The 21,536-nt window shown below is 41.3% G+C and overlaps 1 protein-coding gene across 1 annotated transcript in view; it reads right to left on the bottom strand.

The window, feature by feature from the left end:
* TMA16 (translation machinery associated 16 homolog) overlaps positions 1 to 21,536 on the bottom strand; it is a 44,152-nt gene that overhangs the window by 10,793 nt on the left and 11,823 nt on the right. The window contains exon 2 of the mRNA XM_082653849.1: positions 17,488 to 17,600. Coding sequence (XP_082509975.1) covers positions 17,488 to 17,600 — 113 coding nt within the window. The remainder of the gene's footprint in view (positions 1 to 17,487; positions 17,601 to 21,536) is intronic.

The following is a 21,536-nucleotide window of genomic DNA, read 5'->3' as shown; positions in this document are numbered from 1 at the left end:
AGAAACAATAAATGCTGGAGAGGGTGTGGAGAAAAGGGAACACTCCTGCACTGCTGGTGGGAATGTGAATTGGTACAGCCACTATGGAGAACAGTATGCAGGTTCCTTAAAAAACTACAAATAGAACTACCATATGACCCAGCAATCCCACTACTGGGCATATACCCTGAGAAAACCATAATTCAAAAAGAGTCATGTACCAAAATGTTCATTGCAGCTCTATTTACAATAGCCCGGAGATGGAAACAACCTAAGTGCCCATCATCGAATGAATGGATAAAGAAGATGTGGCACATATATACAATGGAATATTACTCAGCCATAAAAAGAAATGAAATTGAGCTATTTGTAATGAGGTGGATAGACCTAGAGTCTGTCACACAGAGTGAAGTAAGTCAGAAAGAGAAAGCCAAATACCGTATGCTAACACATATATATGGAATTTAAGGGGAAAAAAATGTCATGAAGAACCTAGGGGTAACACAGGAATAAAAGACACAGACCTACTGCAGAACGGACTTGAGGATATGGGGAGGGGGAAGGGTGAGCTGTAACAAAGCGAGAGAGAGGCATGGACATATGTACACTACCAAACGTAAGGTAGATAGCTAGTGGGAAGCAGCCGCATAGCACAGGGATATCAGCTCGGTGCTTTGTGACCGCCTGGAGGGGTGGGATAGGGAGGATGGGAGGGAGGAAGATGCAAGAGGGAAGAGATATGGGAACATATGTATATGTATAACTGATTCACTTTGTTATAAAGCAGAAACTAACACACCATTGTAAAGCAATTATACCCCAATAAAGATGTTTAAAAAAAAAATAAAAATTTTTTTTCCTGCTCTGCAATGACTAAATGATACCTATAAAACAAATTGGTTTTGAGAACACAAAACAAAGCTTGATTATATTTTGTAATATGCAGAATACTTGTGCACAAAATAATGAGGACCTTCTAGAAGACTGAGTGCTGCCACCAAGACCAAAATGCATCACTATCACCTTTTAAACTTCAACAAGAACAAAAGAATGTTTACTTTTCATCCATTTGATAAGAATTGTAACAAAGAAAAAGAACTCATTTACTCTCAAAAAACTGGTCTAGGTGATATATGCCTCCTATTATTGTTATTCTTAATTCTAATTCATTCAGAAAAGACCTTTGGATGCTAGCTTTTGCAACACTTTATGCTAGCCACTAGGGATACAGCAATGAAGAAAAATAAATCCACTGTCCCTGCCCTAACAAAGCAGACCAGATTTACCCTCCCACTTAAAACAACTAGAAAACTGGAGAACTAAAATGAAGCCTTTTTAATAAAAACTTTTTAGCCACAGAATGGAGAAAATATTCACAAAACAATAACATACTTGCATTAAGAATATACAAATAGTTCTTACTACCTAACTACAAACAAAATTCAAAACCAAAAGGAAAAAGATTTTAACAGACTTTTCAACAAAAACATAAAAGTGAACAAAAAGCACATAAAAATATATCATTAGTCATAAAGAAATACAAATTAAAACCACACTGAGATACTACTGTACACCTACTAGATTGGCTAAAATCTGTCTTAAAACTGAAAATACAACATGTTTGAGAGGAAATGGAGTGAATGTAACTCTTACACATCACTGGGAAAAAAATAAAATGGTACCATCACTGCAGATAATTTTTTATATACTTAAACATTATCCCCACCACATGACTTCATTCTTTTAAACAATTTCTTAAAAACTCAACTTCTTATTTACTTGAACATATATCTTCTGTATGACCCAGCAATTCCAGTTCTAAGAACTGAAAGAAAAATGTTTTATGTCCACAGAAACACCTATACCCTAATGTTCATGGCAGCTTTATCAAAATGTAACAGCAGGGTTGATACTCTTTGCTTTAATGTCAGCTAGTAACAAACTAGGCTTTGAGGGCCATGTGGTTGGTCTATCATAACTACTCATCTCTGCCACTGTAGCCTCAAAGCAGCTGCAAACAACGTGAAAGGATTGGGCATAGCTGCTTTCCAATAAAACAAACTTTTTTTACAAAAACAGGTGGATGGCCACTTAGTTTGCAGACCCTGAAAAGAGCCAAAAACTATAAACAATCCAAATGACCACGAACAGGTAAATGGATTAAAAAACTGCATATATCCATACAACGGAACACTACTCAGTAATAAAAGAGAAAGACAACAAATTTCACAAACAGTATAATTGAAAAAATCTGGCACAAAAATTACATACAGTATGATTCCATTTACATGAAACACTACGGAAGACAAATCTCATCTACCAAAATACAGAGCAAATCAACAGGTGCCAAGGCTAGGGGCGGAGAGCTGAGACTTGACCGGGAAGAGCTTTGGGGAGGATGAAAATGCACTATACGTACACTGATCACAGTGGTTATACCACATATTGCCAAAACCCAGACGCTGTACGCTTCAAATATGTCTGCTTTGTCGTATCTTATTTATACCGCAGGAGAGAGTCTAGTTAGAAGTCAAGTTTGCTACAGTTCTGAATGAACGCACTGGGAGCCTGAACTACAGTGGGGTGGAGCTGCGATGAAGAAAAGAAGAGAAATCTGAGACTGATTCTCAAAAACAGCTGTTTCCTAGATTCTTACCCATTACACTTAGCTTCTCTCTGTTGATTTTCCATATTAAATAACCTTCATTTGCTATCTAGAGTTCTTTGCTACATACCCAATGGGACAAAATATGAGAGCAGTACACAGCAACAAGATGTCACTACGCTGAGAAGTCATAAAATAAAGCTAAAAGCATGATACAGAATAACTCTTTGCTGCCTATAAACTGTGCACCACTTGAAATGTGCTAGTCTTCAAACCACACTAGTTTCTATGAATAGGAACAGAAGCAGTATTTCATACAGTCCTAAACCAGAGCATTCAAATGCTCAAGATGAAGAGCATTTGGCTCTACTCTGTGCTGCTACCACACGTGCAGTATCTTCAGGTAATCAGGCTCCACCTCTAAGAGTCTACCTGACGAATCCCGCAGCTCTACGCCCTAACAATATCCTCCCCCACCTCTCTCACTCCCTAAAAATAAATCTTAGGAAGTAGCACAAAGAACCCTGGATTCTCTGTTAAAGTACAGAGACCAGACCCTCCAGCTGCCTGGCTACCCTTCCTCCTTGTAACACCAAGTACCTTCGGCAGGCAGGCACTACCAGGACGTGGTCATATCCAAGATGGTCCCCACTGCCGATTCTTGCTGGTTTGATACTCACGCCCCTCTCCTCCCTGAGCGTGGCTGGACCTAATGACTCTTTTCTAACAAATAAAATAGTGCAACAGTGATGGATGTCACTTAGAAACGACGTTGCAAACGTTGTCTTCTCTTTCCTTTTTTAAACTGAGGCAGTAAACGGCGCCTTTATTCTGAGGCTAAGCGGCAACAGACTCCCTCCCTTCTAACTGCTCCGCCCTCCATTGGGGGGGGAGGTAGGGGAGGGAGACAGGCGGCCGCCCCTCCTCTTCCCTCCCACCCTCCCAGGGTTCACTGTCACCCCTCTCTAAAATCACCCTCCTCTCTTGAAAGCTCTTTTCCCCACCAAAATCCCTAAAGGCTGGGCAAGGCTAACCCCTGCTTCTGCAGTAGGTGGAGCTGATGCTGGAGTAAGAACTGGGCCGGCCCCACCTCTTTCCCCCACAGCCGCTCACTGGGAAGCTGTGTGTGCCGGGCGGTAGGGCGTACAGGCGCTTGGAAGACCCTGCTGACCGCCTCCCACCCGGGCCTCTTCTCACCAGCACAGTCTTCAAAGCACGGTGGGAACGGGGCACGGGGTGGAGAAGGACAAAGGGCCCTTCTTGAAGAGAGCTGTAGAGAGGGGCAAGGGGATCCCAGCCCAGGGGGGCCCACGGGGTGGGGAAGGCGGAGGACTGGCAGCAGGCCCCAGAGCCTGAGCTGGGGGTCGGCCCTGGGGACGCGGGCTGGGTGAAGGGCACGTCACCTCCCTGGCTCGGAGCTCCTTCCAATCCAGACCATGTGACACCAATGCCCCACCATTTCCTTCGCCTTCTTCACCAGCACTGAAGGCCGTCGGTGGTGGCTGTCATGAAGGACCCTGCAGGCATCTTGCTGGAACTGTCACCCCCTCTCACTCTATCTCAGAGCCTTTGCTCTGGAGGACACATGCTGCCACATGGTGAGCAGCTCACGTGGTGAGTAGCTCACGTGGTGAGTAGCTCACGTGGTGAGTAGCTCACGTGGTAGGGAACTGATGTCTCCAGCCAACAGCTGCCACAACAGGTCTGTCGACCACCATGTAAATAGCCTGGAAGCAAAACCTCTCCCTATCAAGCCCTGCGATGATGCGGCCCCAGCCAACACCTTGACTGTAACCTTGCGAGAGACCCTGAGCCCAAAGCACCCAGTTAAGTGGCTCTGGGATTCCTGACAGAGGAACTGTTTTTGTTTCAAGCTGCTGAGTAAAGCAGTACCTGCTAACTGCTATTTCTTTCTAAGACATCACATGCACCTGACGTTCAAGGCCAAGACCTGTTGGTACCTCTTCTATCATCTTGCTTACAGCTGCCACTACAGTCTGAGTATCTTGTCACCAGCCATCTTTTGAAAATATGCAATTCTCCATTTCTGTCTTGCTGGAAGTACTGCTCTAAGGCAGGGAGATGAGCTGCATTTCAAAATGCTATTTGTGACCACGCTCCCACTTAACTGAACAGGACTCACGGTCACTGATGCTGCTAGTCATGACAAGTGTAAGCCTGTTTCATAAAATGTTAGACACTATTAAAACTGTACATTTGTTTGCTTCTGGGGCCATGACTGCTACACTGATGACTTCTTTAAAATAAATTAAGAAAAAAGAGAAAGCTCAGCCTGTTTAAAACATCACCCAAGCACAAAAAATTAAATATTGTTCAACTCTGTACTATTAAAATAGAACCTTGGCCAACAACAGAACTTCTTTAGGACAAGTTTTATATATGAGATTAGCATGTTGTTCTGCTTTACCCTTAGGTAATTTTTCTGTAATGCTGACTGTAAATCAACATTAAATCAGTGCATAAGATCCTGAATATAAATAACAACATATAAACATCACAAGTATTTACAGTGAACTGAAGTACTTAATCATATTCTAAAGCGTTATTTCTGAAAATACTGCATGTATACCACTGGTACTATGTAAGGTAACTTTAGGTAGTTCATATACAGAGAATTAAATAATCTTTAATCAAATGGTAAGCAAGTTACTTTTCCCGTCATTTTCTTTGCACCCTTTCCAATTACATTAAGGAGAAAACTTAGTTTAATGTCAGTTCATTTTACAAGTCTTCCAACCTTTGCCAAATCTTTCCCCCAAAAATAAGCAAACATGCCTCAAGCTCAAACCACTCAGGGAAGACAATAGTATCTACTTGGTTTTAACAGAGATAAAATGTCTCCTTTAAAAACAATATTTGAGGGAAAATTATTTTTAAAGAATATAATTAAAGAATACTATACATCAATGCCTGAACCAGCAGCAACAGCATCAATATTACTGGAAACTTGTCAGAAATGCAACATCTTGGCCCTGTCCCAGACTTTCTGAAAGGAAACCTCTAGGAATGAGGCCCAAAAATCTATTTTAATACACCTTACAGGTACATCTCATGTATACCAAAGTTTGTGAGATACTGATATAGGTGATAGCAAAATCATGTAAGTAGTATATCATGTCAAAAAGGTACAGAAAAGAGAGGACCTTCAAGATGGCAGAGGAGTAAGACGCGGAGATCACCTTCCTCCCCACAGATACATCAAAAATACATCTGCATGTGGAACAGCTCCTACAGAACACCTACTGAACACTGGAAGAAGACCTCAGACCTCCCAAAAGGCAAGAAACTCCCCACGTACCTGGGTAGGGCAAAAGAAAACACAGACAAAAGAATAGGGACGGGACCTGCACCAGTGGGAGGGAGCTGTGAAGGAGGAAAAGTTTCCACACACTAGGAGCCCGTTCGCGGGCGGAGACTACGGGTGGCGGAGGGGGGGAGCTTCGGAGCCGCGGAGGAGAGCACAGCAACAGGGGTGCAGAGGGCAAAGTGGAGAGATTCCCGCAGAGGATCGGTGCCGACCGGCACTCACCAGCCCGAGAGGCTTGTCTGCTCACCCGCTGGGGCGGGCGGGGGCTGGGAGCTGAGGCTTGGGCTTCGGTCAGATCCCAGGGAGAGGACTGGGGTTGGCTGCGTGAACACAGCCTGAAGGGGTTAGTGCGCCACGGCTAGCCGGGAGGGAGTCCGGGGAAAAGTCTGGAGCTGCCGAAGAGGCAAGAGACCACTGTTTCAGGGTGCATGAGGAGAGGGGATTCAGAGCGCCACCTAAATGAGCTCCAGAGATGGGCATCAGCCACGGCTATCAGTATGGACACCAGAAACGGGCATAAGACGCTAAGATTGCTGCCGCAGACAAGAAAACTGTGTGCAAGCACAGGTCACTATCCACACCTCCCCTCCAGGGAGCCTGTGTAGCCTACCACGGCCAGGGTCCCGTGATCCAGGGACAACTTCCCCAAGAGAAAACACAGCACAGCTCAGGCTGTCGCAACATCCTCCTGGCCTCTGCCGCCACAGGCTCACCCCACATTCCCTGCCCCTCCCTCTCCCAGGCCTGAGTGAGCCAGAGCCCCCGAATCAGCCACTCCTTTAAACCCCTCCTGTCTGAGCAAACAACAGATGCCAGAGGGCAGCTTAAATGCAGAGGCGGGGCCAAACCCAAAGCTGAACCCCAGGAGCTGTGCAAACAACGAAGAGAAAGGGAAATTTCTCCCAGCAGCCCCAGGAGCAGCAGATTAAATTTCCACCAACAACTTGATGTACCTTGCATCTGTGGAATACCTGAATAGAAAATGAATCAGCCCAAAATTGAGGAGGTGGACTTTGGGAGCAACTGTAGACTTGGGGTTTGCTGTAAGTGACTGATCAGTTTCAGATTTTTATGTTTTTATCTTAGTTTAGTTTTTAGCACTTGTTATCGTTGGTGGACTTGTTTATTGGTTTCGATGTTCTCCTTTTTATTATTTTAATATTATTTTTTTATTTTAATAACTTTATTTTATTTATTTTACTTATTTTTTCCTTTCTTTCTTTTTTCCTCTCCCTTTCTCTAAGCTGTGTAGCTCACAGGATCTTGGTGCTCCAGCCAGCTGACAGGTCTGAGCCTCGGAGATGGGAGAGCCAAGCTCAGGACATTGGTCCACGAGAGACCTCCCAGCACCACATAATATCAACTGGCGAGAGCTCTCCCAGAGATCTATGTCTCAATGCGAAGATCCAGCTCCACTCAATGACCAGCAAGCTCCAGTGCTGGACACCCCATGCCAAACAACTAGCAAGACAGGAACACAACCCCACCCATTAGCAGAGAGGCTGCCTAAAATCATAATAAGGTCACAGACACCCCGAAACACACCACCAGACAGGGTTCTGCCCACCAGGAAGACAAGATACAGCCTCATCCACCAGAACACAGGCACCAGTCCCCTCCACAAGGAAGCCTACACAACCCACTGAACCAACCTTGGCCACTGGGGGCAGACACCAAAAACAATGGGAACTACGAACCTGCAGGCTGCAAAAAGGAGACCCTAAACAGAGTAAGTTAAGCCAAATGAGAAGACAGAAAAACACACAGCAGATGCAGGAGCAAGGTGAAAACCGACCAGACCAAACAAGAGGAAACAGGCATCCACCTGAAAAAGAATTCAGAGTAATGATAGTAAAGATGATCCAAAATCATGGAAACAGAACAGAGAAAATACAACAAATGTTTAACAAGGACCTAGAACTAAAGAGAAAACAAATAACGATGAACACCACAATAAATGAAATTAAAAATTCTCTAGAAGGAATCAACAGCAGAATAACTGAGGCAAAAGAACAGATAACTGACCTGGAAGATAAAATAGTAAAACTAACTACCGCAGAGCAGAATAAAGAAAAAAGAATGAAAAGAACTGAAGACAGTCTCAGAGACCTCTGGGACAACATTAAATGCACCAACATTTGAATTATAGGGGTCCCAGAAGAAGAAAAGAAAAAGAAAGGGAATGAGAAAATATTTGAAGAGATTATAGTTGAAAACTTCCCTAATATGGGAAAGGAAACAGGCAATCAAGTCCAGGAAGCATAGAGAGTCCCATACAGGATAAATCCAAGGAGAGAAACGCCAAAACACTAATCAAACTATCAAAAATTAAATACAAAGAAAAAATATTAAAAGCAGCAAGGGAAAAACAACAAATAACATACAAGGCAATCCCCATAAGGTGAACAGCTGATCTTTCAGCAGAAACTCTGCAAGCGAGAAGGGAGTGGCAGGAAATATTTAAAGTGATGAAAGGGAAAAACCTACAACCAAGATTACTCTACCTAGCAGGGATCTCATTCAGATGCGATGGAGAAATTAAAACCTTTACTGACAAGCAAAAGCTAAGAGAATGCAGCACCACCAAACCAGCTTTACAACAAATGTTAAAGAAACTTGTCTAGGCAGAAAAAAAAAAGAAGGAAAAGACCTACAATAACAAACCCAAAACAATTAAGAAAATCGTACTAGGAACATACATATCGATAATTACCTTGAATGTAAACAGATTAAATACTCCAACCAAAAGACACAGACTGGCTGAATGGATACAAAAACAAGACCCATATATATGCTGTCTACAAGAGACCCACTTCAGATCTAGGGACACATACAGACTGAAAGTGAGGGGATGGTAAAACATATTCCATGCAAATGGAAATCAAAAGAAAGCTGGAATAGCCATTCTCATATCAGACAAAATAGGTTTAAAATAAAGACTATTACGAGAGACAAAAAAGCACACTACATAATGATCAAGGGATCAATCCAAGAAGAAAATGTAACAATTGTAAACATTTAGGCTTCCCTGGTGGCACAGTGGTTGAGAGTCCGCCTGTCGATGCAGGGGACACGGGTTCGTGCCCCAGTCCGGGAAGATTCCGCATGCCACAGAGCGGCTGGGCCCGTGAGACATGGCCGCTGAGCCTGCGCCTCCGGGGCCTGTGCCCCACCAACGGGAGAGGCCACAACAGTGAGAGGCCGCGCAAAACAAACAAACAAACGAAATACCTAGAAACAAATGACAATGAAAAAACACGATGACCCAAAACCTATGGGATGTAGCAAAGCAGTTCTAAGAGGGAAGTTTATAGCAATACAATCCTACCTCAAGAAACAAGAAAAATCTCAAATAAACAACCTCAGCTTACACCTAAAGCAATTAGAGAAAGAAGAACAAAAAAACCCCAAAGTTAGCAGAAGGAAAGAAATCATAAAGATCAGATCAGAAATAAAGGAAAAGAAGTGAAGGAAACGACCACAAATATTAATAAAACTAAAGGTTGGTTCTTTGTGGAAACAAACAAAATTGACAAACCATCAGCCAGACTCATCAAGATAAAAAGGGAGAAAACTCAAATCAACAGAATTAGAAATGAAAAAGAAGTAACAACTGACACTGCAGAAATACAAAGGATCATGAGAGATTACTACAAGCAACTATATGCCAATAAAATGGACAACCTGGAAGAAATGGACAAACTCTTAAAAAAGCACAACCTTCTGAGGCTGAACCAGGAAGAAATCGAAAATATAAACAGACCAATCACAAGCACTGAAATTGAACCTGTGATTAAAAATCTTCCAACAAACAAAAGCCCAGGACCCGATGGCTTCACAGGCGAATTCTATCAAACGTTTAGAGAAGAGCTAACACCTATCCTTCTCTAACTCTTCCAAAATATAGCCAAAGGAGGAACACTCCCAAACTCATTCTACGAGGCCACCATCACCGATACCAAAACCAGACAAAGATGTCACAAAAAAAAGAAAACTACAGGCCAATATCACTGATGAACATAGATGCAAAAATCCTCAACAAAATACTAGCAAACAGAATCCAACAGCACATTAAAACAATCATACACCATGATCAAGTGGGGTTTATCCTAGAAATTCAAGGATTCTTCAGTATACGCAAATCAATCAATGTGATACACTATATTAACAAAGTGAAGGAAAAAAAAATATGATAATCTCAATAGATGCAGAAAAACCTTTTGACAAAATTCAACACCCATTTATGATAAAAACCCTCCAGAAAGTAGGCATAGAGGGAACTTACCTCAACATAATAAAGGCCATATATGACAAACCCACAGCCAACATAGTTCTCAATGGTGAACACTGAAACCATTTCCACTAAGATCAGGAACAAGACAAGGTTGCCCACTCTCACCACTATTATTCAACATAGTTTTGGAAGTTTTAGCCACAGCAATCAGAGAAGAAATAAAAGAAATCCAAAATCAGAAAAGAAGTAAAACTGTCACTGTTTGCAGATGACATGATACTATACATAGAGAATCCTAAAGATGCTACCAGAAAACTACTAGAACTAATCAGTGAATTTGGTCAAGTAGCAGGATACAAAATTAATGCACAGAAATCTCTGGCATTCCTATACACTAATGATGAAAAATCTGAAAGTGAAATCAAGAAAACACTCCCATTTACCACTGCAAGAAAAATAATAAAATACCTAGGAATAAACCTACCTAAGGAGTCAAAAGACCTATATGCAGAAAAATATAAAACACTGATGAAAGAAATTAAAGATGATACAACGATATGGAGAGTTATACCATGTTTGGATAGGAAGAATCAACATTGTGAAAATGACTATACTACCCAAAGTAATCTGCAGATTCAATGCAATACCTATCAAACTACCAATGGCATTTTTCACAGAACTAGAACAAAAAATTTCACAATTTGTATAGAAACACAAAAGACCCCAAATAGCCAAAGCAATCTTGAGAAAGAAAAACGCAGTTGGAGGAATCAGCCTCCCTGACTTCAAACTATACTACAAAGCTAGAGTAATCAAGACAGTATGGTACTGGCACAAAAACAGAAATACAGATCAACAGAACAGGAGAGAAAGCCCAGAGATAAACCCATGCACATATGGTCACCTTATCTTTGATAAAGGAGGCAAGAATATAAAATGGATAAAAGACAGCCTCTTTAATAAGTGGTGCTGGGAAAACTGGACAGCTACATGTGAAAGAATGAAAATAGAACACTCCCTAACACCATACAAAAAAATAAACTCAAAATGGACTAAAGACCTAAATGTAAGGCCAGACACTATAAACCTCTTAGAGGAAAACGTAGGCAGAACACTCTATGACATAAATTACAGCAAGATCCTTTTTGACCCACCTCCTAGAGAAATGGAAATAAAAACAAAAATAAAAAAATGGGACCTAATGAAACTTAAAAGCTTTTGCACAGCAAAAGAAACCTTAAACAAGACGAGAAGACAACCCTCAGAATGGGAGAAAATATTCGCAAATGAAGCAACTGACAAAGGATTAATCTCCAAAATTTACAAGCAGATCATGCAGCTCAATTTCAAAATAACAAACAACCCAATCCAAAAACGGGCTGAAGACCTAAATAGACATTTCTCCAAAGAAGATATATAGATTGCCAACAAACACATGAAAGGATGCTCAACATCACTAATCATTAGAGAAATGCAAATGAAAACTACAAGGAGGTATCACCTCACACTGGTCAGAATGACCATCATCAAAAAATCTAGAAACAATAAATGCTGGAGAGGGTGTGGAGATAAGGGAACCCTCTTGCACTGTTGGTAGGAATGTAAATTGATACAGCCACTATGGAGAACAGTATGGAGGTTCCTTAAATAACTAAAAATAGAACTACCATACAACCCAGCAATCCCACTACTGGGCATATACCCTGAGAAAACCATAATTCAAAAAGAGTCATGTACCACAATGTTCATTGCAGCTCTATTTACAATAGCCAGGACATGGAAGCAACCTAAGTGTCCATCGACAGCTGAATGGATAAAGATGTGGCACATATATACAATGGAATATTACTCAGCTATAAAAAGAAATGAAGCTGAGTTATTTGTAGTGAGGTGGATGGACGTAGAATCTGTCATACAGAGTGAAGTGAGAAAGAGAAAAACAAATACAATATGCTAACACGTATATATGGAATGTAAAAAAAAATGGTTCTGAAGAACCTAGGGGCAGGACAGGAATAAAGACACAGACATAGAGAAGGGACTTAAGGACACAGGGAGGGGAAAAGGTAAGCTGGGACGAAGTGAGAGAGAAGCATTGACATATATACACTACCAAATGTAAAACAGATAGCTAGTGGGAAGCAGCCACATAGCACAGGGAGATCAGCTCAGTGCTTTGTGACCACCTAGAGGGGTGGTATAGGGAGGGTGGGAGGAAGACGCAAGAGGGAGGGCACAGGGGGATATAAGTATATGTATAGCTGATTCACTTTATTATACAGCAGAAACTAACACAACAATGTAAAGCAATTATACTCCAATAAACATGTTAAAAAAACAAAAAATTCATGAAAGTGATACATAGATAACTGATGTTTGAAAACTACTGTTTTAAAACAATATTATTCTAATAACCCTTAATTACAAAAAAAGACCCTCCCTTACAAAAAAGAAAGAAAATTCGAGTATACTATCATAGCACTTGACTATTCTTTTTGTTTGTTCGGTTTGTTTTTTGGGTTTTTTTGCAGTACGCGGGCCTCTCACTGTTATGGCCTCTCCCGCTGCGGAGCACAGGCTCCGGACGCGCAGGCTCAGCGGCCATGGCTCACGGGCTCAGCCGCTCCACGGCATGTGGGATCCTCCTGGACCGGGGCACAAACCCGCGTCCCCTGCATCGGCAGGCGGACTCTCAACCACTGCGCCACCAGGGAAGCCCAGCACTTGACTATTCTTTTCAAGAAAACTTCTAGCCAAATCACTATAAAGCAGCTAACCCCTACTGGCCTTGGCCAAGGAATCAATATTTAACAATGAAAGTGCTGGTTTCTATCAGCTAGTATGCGAATGTATGTAGCATTCATTAAAATGCTAAGGCTGGGAAAAAATATTTGCAAATGAAGCAAAGGACAAAGGATTAATCTCCACAATATACAAACAGCTCACGGAGCTCAATATCAAAAAAAAAAAACCAATTAAAACATGGGTGGAAGACCTAAATAGACATTTCACCAAAGAAGACATACAGACGGCCAAGAGGCATATGAAAAGATGCTCAACATCACTAATTAATTTAGAGAAATGCAAATCAAAACTACAATGAGGTATCACCTCACACCGGTCAGAATGGCCATCATCAAAAATTCTGCAAGCAATAAATGCTGGAGAGGGTATGGAGAAAAGGGAACCCTTTTGCACTGTTGGTGGGAATGTAAATTGATGTAGCCACTATGGAGAATAGTATGAAGGTTCCTTAAAAACTAAAAATAGAACTACCCTATGACCAGGCAATCCCACTACTGGGAATATACCCTGAGAAAACCGTAATTCAAAAGGACACATGTACCCCAATGTTCACTGCAGCACTAATTACAATAGCCAGGACATGGAAACAACCTAAATGTCCAATGATACATGAATGGATAAAGAAGATATGGTACATATATACAATGGAATATTACTCAGCCATAAATAGGAATGAAATTGGGTCATTTGTAGAGATGTGGATGGACCCAGAGTCTGTCATAGAGAGTGAAGTAAACCAGAAAGAGAAAAACAAATATCATACATTAACGCATATGTGTGGATTCTAGAAAAATGGTACAGGTGAACCTATCTGTAGGGCAAGAAGAGACAGAGACGTAGAGAATGGACATGTGGACACAGTGGGGGAAGGGGAGGGTGGGACGAACTGGGAGATTAGGTTTGACATAAATACACTACCATCTGTAAAACAGATAGTTAGTGGAACCTGCTGTATAGCACAGGGAGCTCAGCTCGGTGCTATGTGATGACCTAGATGTTGGTGCAAGGGGAGGAGGGAGGTCCAAGAGGGAGGGGATACATGTATACATATAGCTGATTCACTTCATTGTACAGCAGAAACTAACACAACATTGTAAAGCAATTTTACTCCAATAAATAAATAAATAAAAATAAAATAAGATGAAGATGTACTCTTTATATTCCAAACCCCACCCCCCCAAAAAAAGTGCTAAGGCTATTCTAAAATAATCTAAATGATGATTTCTATTTTGATTTCATAACTTCATTTTAAGGAATTTTTAAATTTGATCCCATAGCAGTTCCTGGGGACTCTCAGAGCCCACAGATGGAGGGAAAATAGGCAAATTACAGTGCGGGATGCTGATCAGAGAAGGGTGGCTAAGGGATAGGAAGGGGAGAAAAGAAGGGGCAGCATACACATATTTAATTTTCCTAAGAAGAAAATTTTCCTATGAATTCTTCACATCAAGAATATAGGCCAGGGGCTTCCCTGGTGGCGCAGTGGTTGAGAGTCCGCCTTCCGATGCAGGGGACATGGGTTCGTGCCCTGGTCCGGGAAGATCCCACATGCCGCGGAGCGGCTGGGCCCGTGAGCCATAGCCGCTGAGCCTGCGCGTCCGGAGCTTGTGCTCCGCAACGGGAGAGGCCACAACAGTGAGAGGCCCAAGTACAGCAAAAAAAAAAAAAAAAGAAGAAGAATATAGGCCAATTTTCAGAATGGCAGAATAAGAACTTAAAAAAATCTACTCCTCCATAAAAGCAAGAGAACACTGATAAAACTTGTCAAAATCAACCTTTTCAGAAGTATAAAAATTAACCAGTCTTATAACAATCCAAGGTCCATTTATTTACTCAAGAAAAACGACCCAATCTCAGTAAGAAGAGTAATCTCTATGGTGTTTTAATCCCATCCCCCTCTTCCCAGCTCTGCAGTAGACTTGAAAACCAATAGACTAGCAACTTATGGTAGTTGTTAAAAGCCATCCTCCTAGCAGCCACTAGAACAGATTGGGTTTGGAATTCCCCAAAAGCTTCATCCTGAGAGTTGTCACCATCTGACCCAACCAGCAGCAGACTGAACAGCTCCGTTCTCAGAATTACTTTATTTCATCTAACTCAGAGCTAACTCTGTGGAAGCAGCCCTATCCCCAGGTTGTTTCTCAGAAACAATCTCAGCAGCAGCTGTCTAACACAGCAGCTGCCTGAGTGATATTACCAGTTGGGGGCTAACAAAAGGCTGACCAAAAAAATTTAAAAGGAAAAATTAAGGAATGGAAAGCCCATAGAGGGCTTTGAAAAGCTAGCTCCAACATACTCCTGGGAATCTAGAATGATATATGTACATTCAGGACTGTGTTTGTACCAAAGGAGGATCTGAGAAGGTCCTACTCTCTCACCTCTGGGCAACCCTGAGGCTCTGTGCAAATGAGAAATGAAGTCTATAAACTGCCTACTGGAGCACTGAAAGCATATCCAACAGACTAACATAGCCCCTCAATAAAGGCTGACTCATTAGTTGAAGGCAATTAAAGAAATCCCTGTCCAAACATTAGCTGACCACTAACTCAACAGAAACTGCAAAGGCCACACACAACAAAAAGGCTTTACAAAATTAGTCCAGGAAAGTCACAAAGCAAACAGCAACAACACAACAACAGCAAACCTGACTGAGGTTGGGGGTAGGGCATGTCTGATTAACAAGATTGTCAACCTGCTTAAAATGTCCAGTTTTGAACAAAAAAGTACAAAAAATTAGGAGAGCCACGAACAAACAGGAAAGTAGGGCCCATACTCAGGGGTTAAAAATAGCATACAATAGAAACTGTTCCTGAGGTAGTCCAGAGGGTTGGACCTCTGGACAAAGACAAGCAAATATCAGAACAAGTCAGTTGAAATTATCCGATCTGAGCAACAGAAAGGGGACACCCTTTCAGAAACATACAACATATGCATAATGGGAGTCACAGGAGAGGAGAGAGAGGACCAAAAGGATATTTGAAAAAATAATGGCCCCAAATTTCCCAATTCGATGAAAAACATTAACCCACATGCCTCAGAAGCTTAACAAACTTCATGGTGGATGAACTCAGAGATCCACAACTAGGCTTATCATTGTCAAACTACTGACAGTCAAGGAGGATATCTTGAAAGATCAGGAGAAAAGTGACTCATCACATACAAGGGATCCTCAATAAGATTAACAGCTGACTCCTAATCAGAACCCTGGAGGCCAAAGGCCAAGGGGTGACTTCCAAGTGTTGAACAGGAAGGCTATGAACCAAGAATTCTATACACAGTGGAACTGCAAAATGAAGCACAGTCTACAGAAATGAAAGAAAAATTAAAGACGTTCTCGGATAAACAAAAATGAGAGAATCTTGTCATTTTCAGACCTGCCTTATGAGAAACACTAAAGGGAGTCCTTCTGGCCAAAATGAAAGGACAGTAAATAGTAATCTGAATCCACATGAAAAAATAAGGAGCACCAATGAAAAAAGGTAATTACATAGGTAAATAAATAGAAAAGACAGTATAAATGTATTTTTGTTTGTAACACTTTTCTTGTCCTAACTTATGATAACTGCATAAAAATGATAATTATGAAATTATAAGCTTACGGTATATAAAGATGTAACTTATATGACAATAATAGTACAAAGAAAGGGGTCATGGACCTATAGTGGAGCAAGTTTTTTCTATACTATTGAAATTAACTTGACATTAACCTGAACTAGGTTGTTTTCAGTTTTAAGATGTGAATTGAAATTTCCAGAGCAACAACTAAGAAAACAATGCAAGAAAATATATATATATACAGTGCTCTCCATTTTACTAAATCAAATTACTAAATCAATTCTCAGCGTTAATCCAACAAATGACACAGGTTGATCAGTGTTTTCTCTTTGAAACGCTATCTTTTTTTCCCTCTTTCTCAGGCTTGCTTGTCAGAGCCTCCCCATTTCTCCAACTTCTGAATGGTAGGGGCCTCTGGACTCAATCCTTGATGCTCCTCTCTCTCTCTTATCTTCATTTAATTGGTAGGTGATCTTATCCAGTCTCATGACTTCGAGTTCCAGCTAGACACTGATGGCTCCCAAATCTGTGTCTACATCCCTAACCTATCCTCTGAGCCCCAGACCCAGGACACTCAACTGCCCATTCTATCTCTTGTCTTCCACATCTAATGGGCACTTTAACCTACTTGCCTAATATATGTCTGCATGGCTCACTGCCTCACACCTTTCAGCTCTCTGCTCAAATGTAAGGTCTTCAGAGAAGCCTTCCACGACTGTCTTATGTAAAACAGAACCTCTCCCTCACTCTGTATCCCATAATCCTTTAAAATTTTCCTTCACTGCCCGCATCACAATCCATTTATATTTATATATCTGTTTTAGGTAAGCTTTAAGAGCTGAATCCTCGTTCACTGTTTTACCTTAGTGCACAGAACATACTTAGACATTTATTAAAGGAAGAGAAAGGGAATACTGATTAGGAATAAATATATAAAAGGGCTTTTCACCAATGCATAATACAAACAATGAAGACACTTACTTTTCCTTTTTTTCTTGTTTGTGGGCCTCTCTCGTAATTTGAGCCGCTTTTCTACTGTATGGATGGATGACTTTTTTTTCTTGTTCTACACTTTTTCCCTTTGGTGCTTTAGGCTAAAATGTAGAGAAACATATGGCACACACATCAGATACATAAATGACTTCTCTCAAAAAATTTTCTTTATAAATAAAAATTTAAAACAGTAATATAACAGAAATACTGTGAGTCAGAAATACTACACTACGAATCAGGAGAAACGCCAGACTCAAAGTCTTTGTTTCCATGCTCCTAACAGAAATGATATACATACAGTTGACCCTTGAACATCGGTTTGAAATGCATGGGTCCACTTAAACACAGATTGATTTTTTTCCCACAGTAAATACTACAGTGCTACATGATCCACAGTTATGGAGGAACTGCATATATGGAGGGCCGACTATAAATTACATGCAGATTTTTGACTGTATGGAGGATCAGTGCCCCTAACCTTGCATTGTTCAAGGGTCAACTGTATTCAGAACTATTCTCCATTAATGTAAGAACAGAAAGAAAGGCACAGAGTCAATGAACCAGCTCTTCAACTGTTCCAGCTTCAAAGCAGATACAAAGAATGCAGATAGTGAGAAGACTCACGGTTGGAAATTTGCATCAAAGTTAAGAAAGTTGAAAGAGGGCAGAAGGAACACAGGATGTTAATGCGAGCCCGACTGCAGAAGCTACGCGTGGAACGCTGGGCAGTGAATAAAGCAAATCAAACTTGGGCTCACAGGAGATGAGGAACAGAGGAAATAATATAAGCCATCTCGAAATTAGCACATCCCATTCAACCCTTATGCCAGTTAACTAGGTCCTCTAAACTAGTTGTCTAGTATTTCAGTAACTTTTTATTCCTACATAATTCTGTATCTTATATCTGACCTATATTACTTAGGAATTTTGTTTGGCTCCCTATAATAGAAAGCCAAAAAGTAGTGGCTTAACCCAGATAAAGCTTAGCTCTCTCATGTAAAAAGGAGCTGGAGGTTCTGTTCCACAAAGCCCTGAGATCCAAACTCCTTCCACCTTGTTATCCTACTATCCTTAGGCTGTAACCGTGTATCTATCCAGAGTTCAAAATGGCTTAAAAGCAGGTCTACACTCCAGCCAGTGAGAAGTGGAAAAGAAAATCAAAACACATATTCCATCTATATTATATGTAAGGGAGGATTACATAAGCGGTTAGTAAATATAATCTTTATTCTCAGAAAAAATACAGGATTACAGAAGAAAAAGAGGCATTAGCTAACATACCTAATTCTCAAAAAGGTCATGTTTCTAGAATATTCTCTTCAAACCTACTGTCACTGTCTTAATTCAGTCTCATGATCTTTCATGATTAGGATGGCCTTTAGGTTCTCACTGCTAGTTCTTTTTCATTGGAAGTGACAGAGCTTATCTTCCTAGAACACTAATTAGTAAAGTCCTTCTCCCCTGCTAAAGAGCTGCACTAACTCAGGCCCTAAATCCTTAACGTGGAAAACAATCTACCCCAACCTACTTCTCCAGCATTATATCCCATTCTTCCAAAGATCCTTCATCCCATTCTTACTAACTTCTCACCAATTCTAGAATATACCTTGCTGTTTATTTACATCTGGAGACTATACTTGTTGCTACCTCTGCCTGCAAAATCCATTTCCTTACTTGTCCTTTGACAAGACGTAGCTCAAAGTCACTTCCTTTGTAAAACTCTCCAGGCAGAATTAGTTAAAATGACCACCTCACACATGTACTCATTTCACCAACAAATATTTACTGAAATATTTAATATTTACTGCTCACTTCTTGATAAACCTGACCAGAGAAGATTAACTCCAAGTGTGAAACCCAGGATGCCCCTGGAAGCTGTTACAAGTATAGGAGTATAAAGTGTGAAACCATCATAAGAGTATGTGCATTCTTTTGTGTGTCTCTCTGCACATGTGGCGGGGAGGGAGGAAGGAGAAAGGAAGGTGTGAGAAGGAACTTTTGTGCATGAAGTGTGCCCAGCAAACATAAAGCAAGTCTGTTTGCGCCCACCTGTAACCCCCTCCCTGAGCGTGAGCTCACGTTATTGACTAGCCTGGGGCAAAAGCGATGAGCTATCAATCCCAAGATTAGGTTATGAAAGGACCCGGGCTCGGTCTTGCCCGCTCTCTTTTGCCCTCTTCTGGCTCACTCTGATGGAGACCAGCTGGCTTGTAGTGAGCTGCCCTACATACACAGGGGCCCCTGTGACAAGTAACTGAGAGAGGCCTCGGCGGACAGGCACTGAAGAACAGAGGCCCTTGGTCCAGCAGTCCACGAGGAGCTGAATCCCAACAAGAAAAATGTGAGTGAGCTGGGAAATGGATCATCCACAGCTGTGCCGAGATGAAACCACAGCTTCAGGTTATACCTTGACTGAAACTGGTGAGAAACCTTGATGGAGAGGATCCAGGTAAGGATCCTGATCTGTGACCCAGAAAAAGTATGAGATAATAAATTCTGTTGTTTTAAGTTGATAAATTGCGGGATAGCATGTTAAAGGGATAACTAATGCAAGACCAAAAAATAAAGCAAAGATCTCTTTGAAAAGATATCTTTATTCCAACAAATAAAATGCTTAAAAAAATGAAACAAGGTCACAAAAATCTCAAGAAAAAAAGATGGTTTCTGAAGCTGTAAAACTTAAGTTACAGAGCTGTGTAACGGTTCAGCAGTATGTCCAAGTCTAAAAAAAATTTCCTTTAAAGATTTAAAAACTTTCTTTAGAACAAGAAATACTGATACCATTGGAGTATAAAAATGTCTGCACAGCTTTAGATCTCAGTTAAAGAACCTCCGAGACTTAGTACAAAGAAAATACAAAAAAACAACTTATATTCTGACTCAACAGTAGACTATGATTTCTTATTATAATTTATTCATGAAAAGGTTGCCTCAAGGCATGTTATAAATATATAATAAGGCACAGAAACATGTATCATAAAATATTAAATTTCAAAACAATTTTATGTTTCAATATATTACTTTAAAAAATAAGAACCAACAAAATACTTCAACAAGGGAAAAGTGAAGTAAAACCCTATCAATGAAAATTAATCTATTAATTACGGTCTACTCAAGCTAAGTATCTCTTAATTAAAAAGCAATTAATCTCCATCAATCAGGGATTGTCCAAATTTATTTTGTAAAACATCTGACAATTCATAAAAATGTACAGAATGTAAACATATAACAAAACTGGGGGGAGAGGGATTTAAGATGTATTTTCAATTAAAACTCAGTATTTTATGTTTCAAAAAGCACCAAATTAAACTCTCAAAGATACAACAAAAATACATTTTTTTCATAAGCATCACAGACTACTCTGAATAACAGAAGCTTTCAAAAGTTTCTGGCACAACAGAAATATTCCGGTTAAGAAAACTGGTATTGGACCTTGAAGATGGCGGAAGAGTAAGACGCGGAGATCACCTTCCTCCCCACAGATACACCAGAAATACATCTACACGTGGAACAACTCCTACAGAACACCTACTGAAGGCTGGCAGAAGACCTCAGACCTCCCAAAAGGCAAGAAACTCCCCACGTACCTGGGTAGGGCAAAAGAAAAAAAAAGAAGAAGAAAAAACAGAGACAAAAGAATAGGGACAGCACCTGCACCAGTGGGAGGGAGCTGTGAAGGAGGAAAAGTTTCCACACACTAGGAAGCCCCTTCGCGGGCGGAGACTGCGGGAGGCGGAAGGGGGAGCTTCGAAGCCTCGGAGGAGAGCACAGCAACGGGTGCGGAGGGCAAAGCGGGGACATTCCCGCACAGAGGATCGGTGCCGACCGGCACTCACCAGCCCGAGAGGCTTGTCTGCTCACCCGCCGGGGCGGGCGGGGCTGCGAGCTGAGGCTCTGAGGCTCGGTTTCGGTTTCGGACGGAGCTAAGGGAGAGGACTGGGGTTGGCGGCTTGAACATAGCCTGAAGGGGTTAGTGCACCACGGCTAGCCGGGAGGGAGTCCGGGGAAAAGTCTGCACCTGCCGAAGAGGCAAGAGA

This window comes from Grampus griseus (genome assembly GCF_964374135.1).
Source record: "Grampus griseus genome assembly, chromosome: 4".
In the NCBI taxonomy this organism is placed as follows: Eukaryota; Metazoa; Chordata; class Mammalia; order Artiodactyla; family Delphinidae; genus Grampus; species Grampus griseus.
The sequence above is the reverse complement of the archived record's forward strand: the minus strand, read 5'-3'. Positions and strand labels throughout refer to the sequence as shown.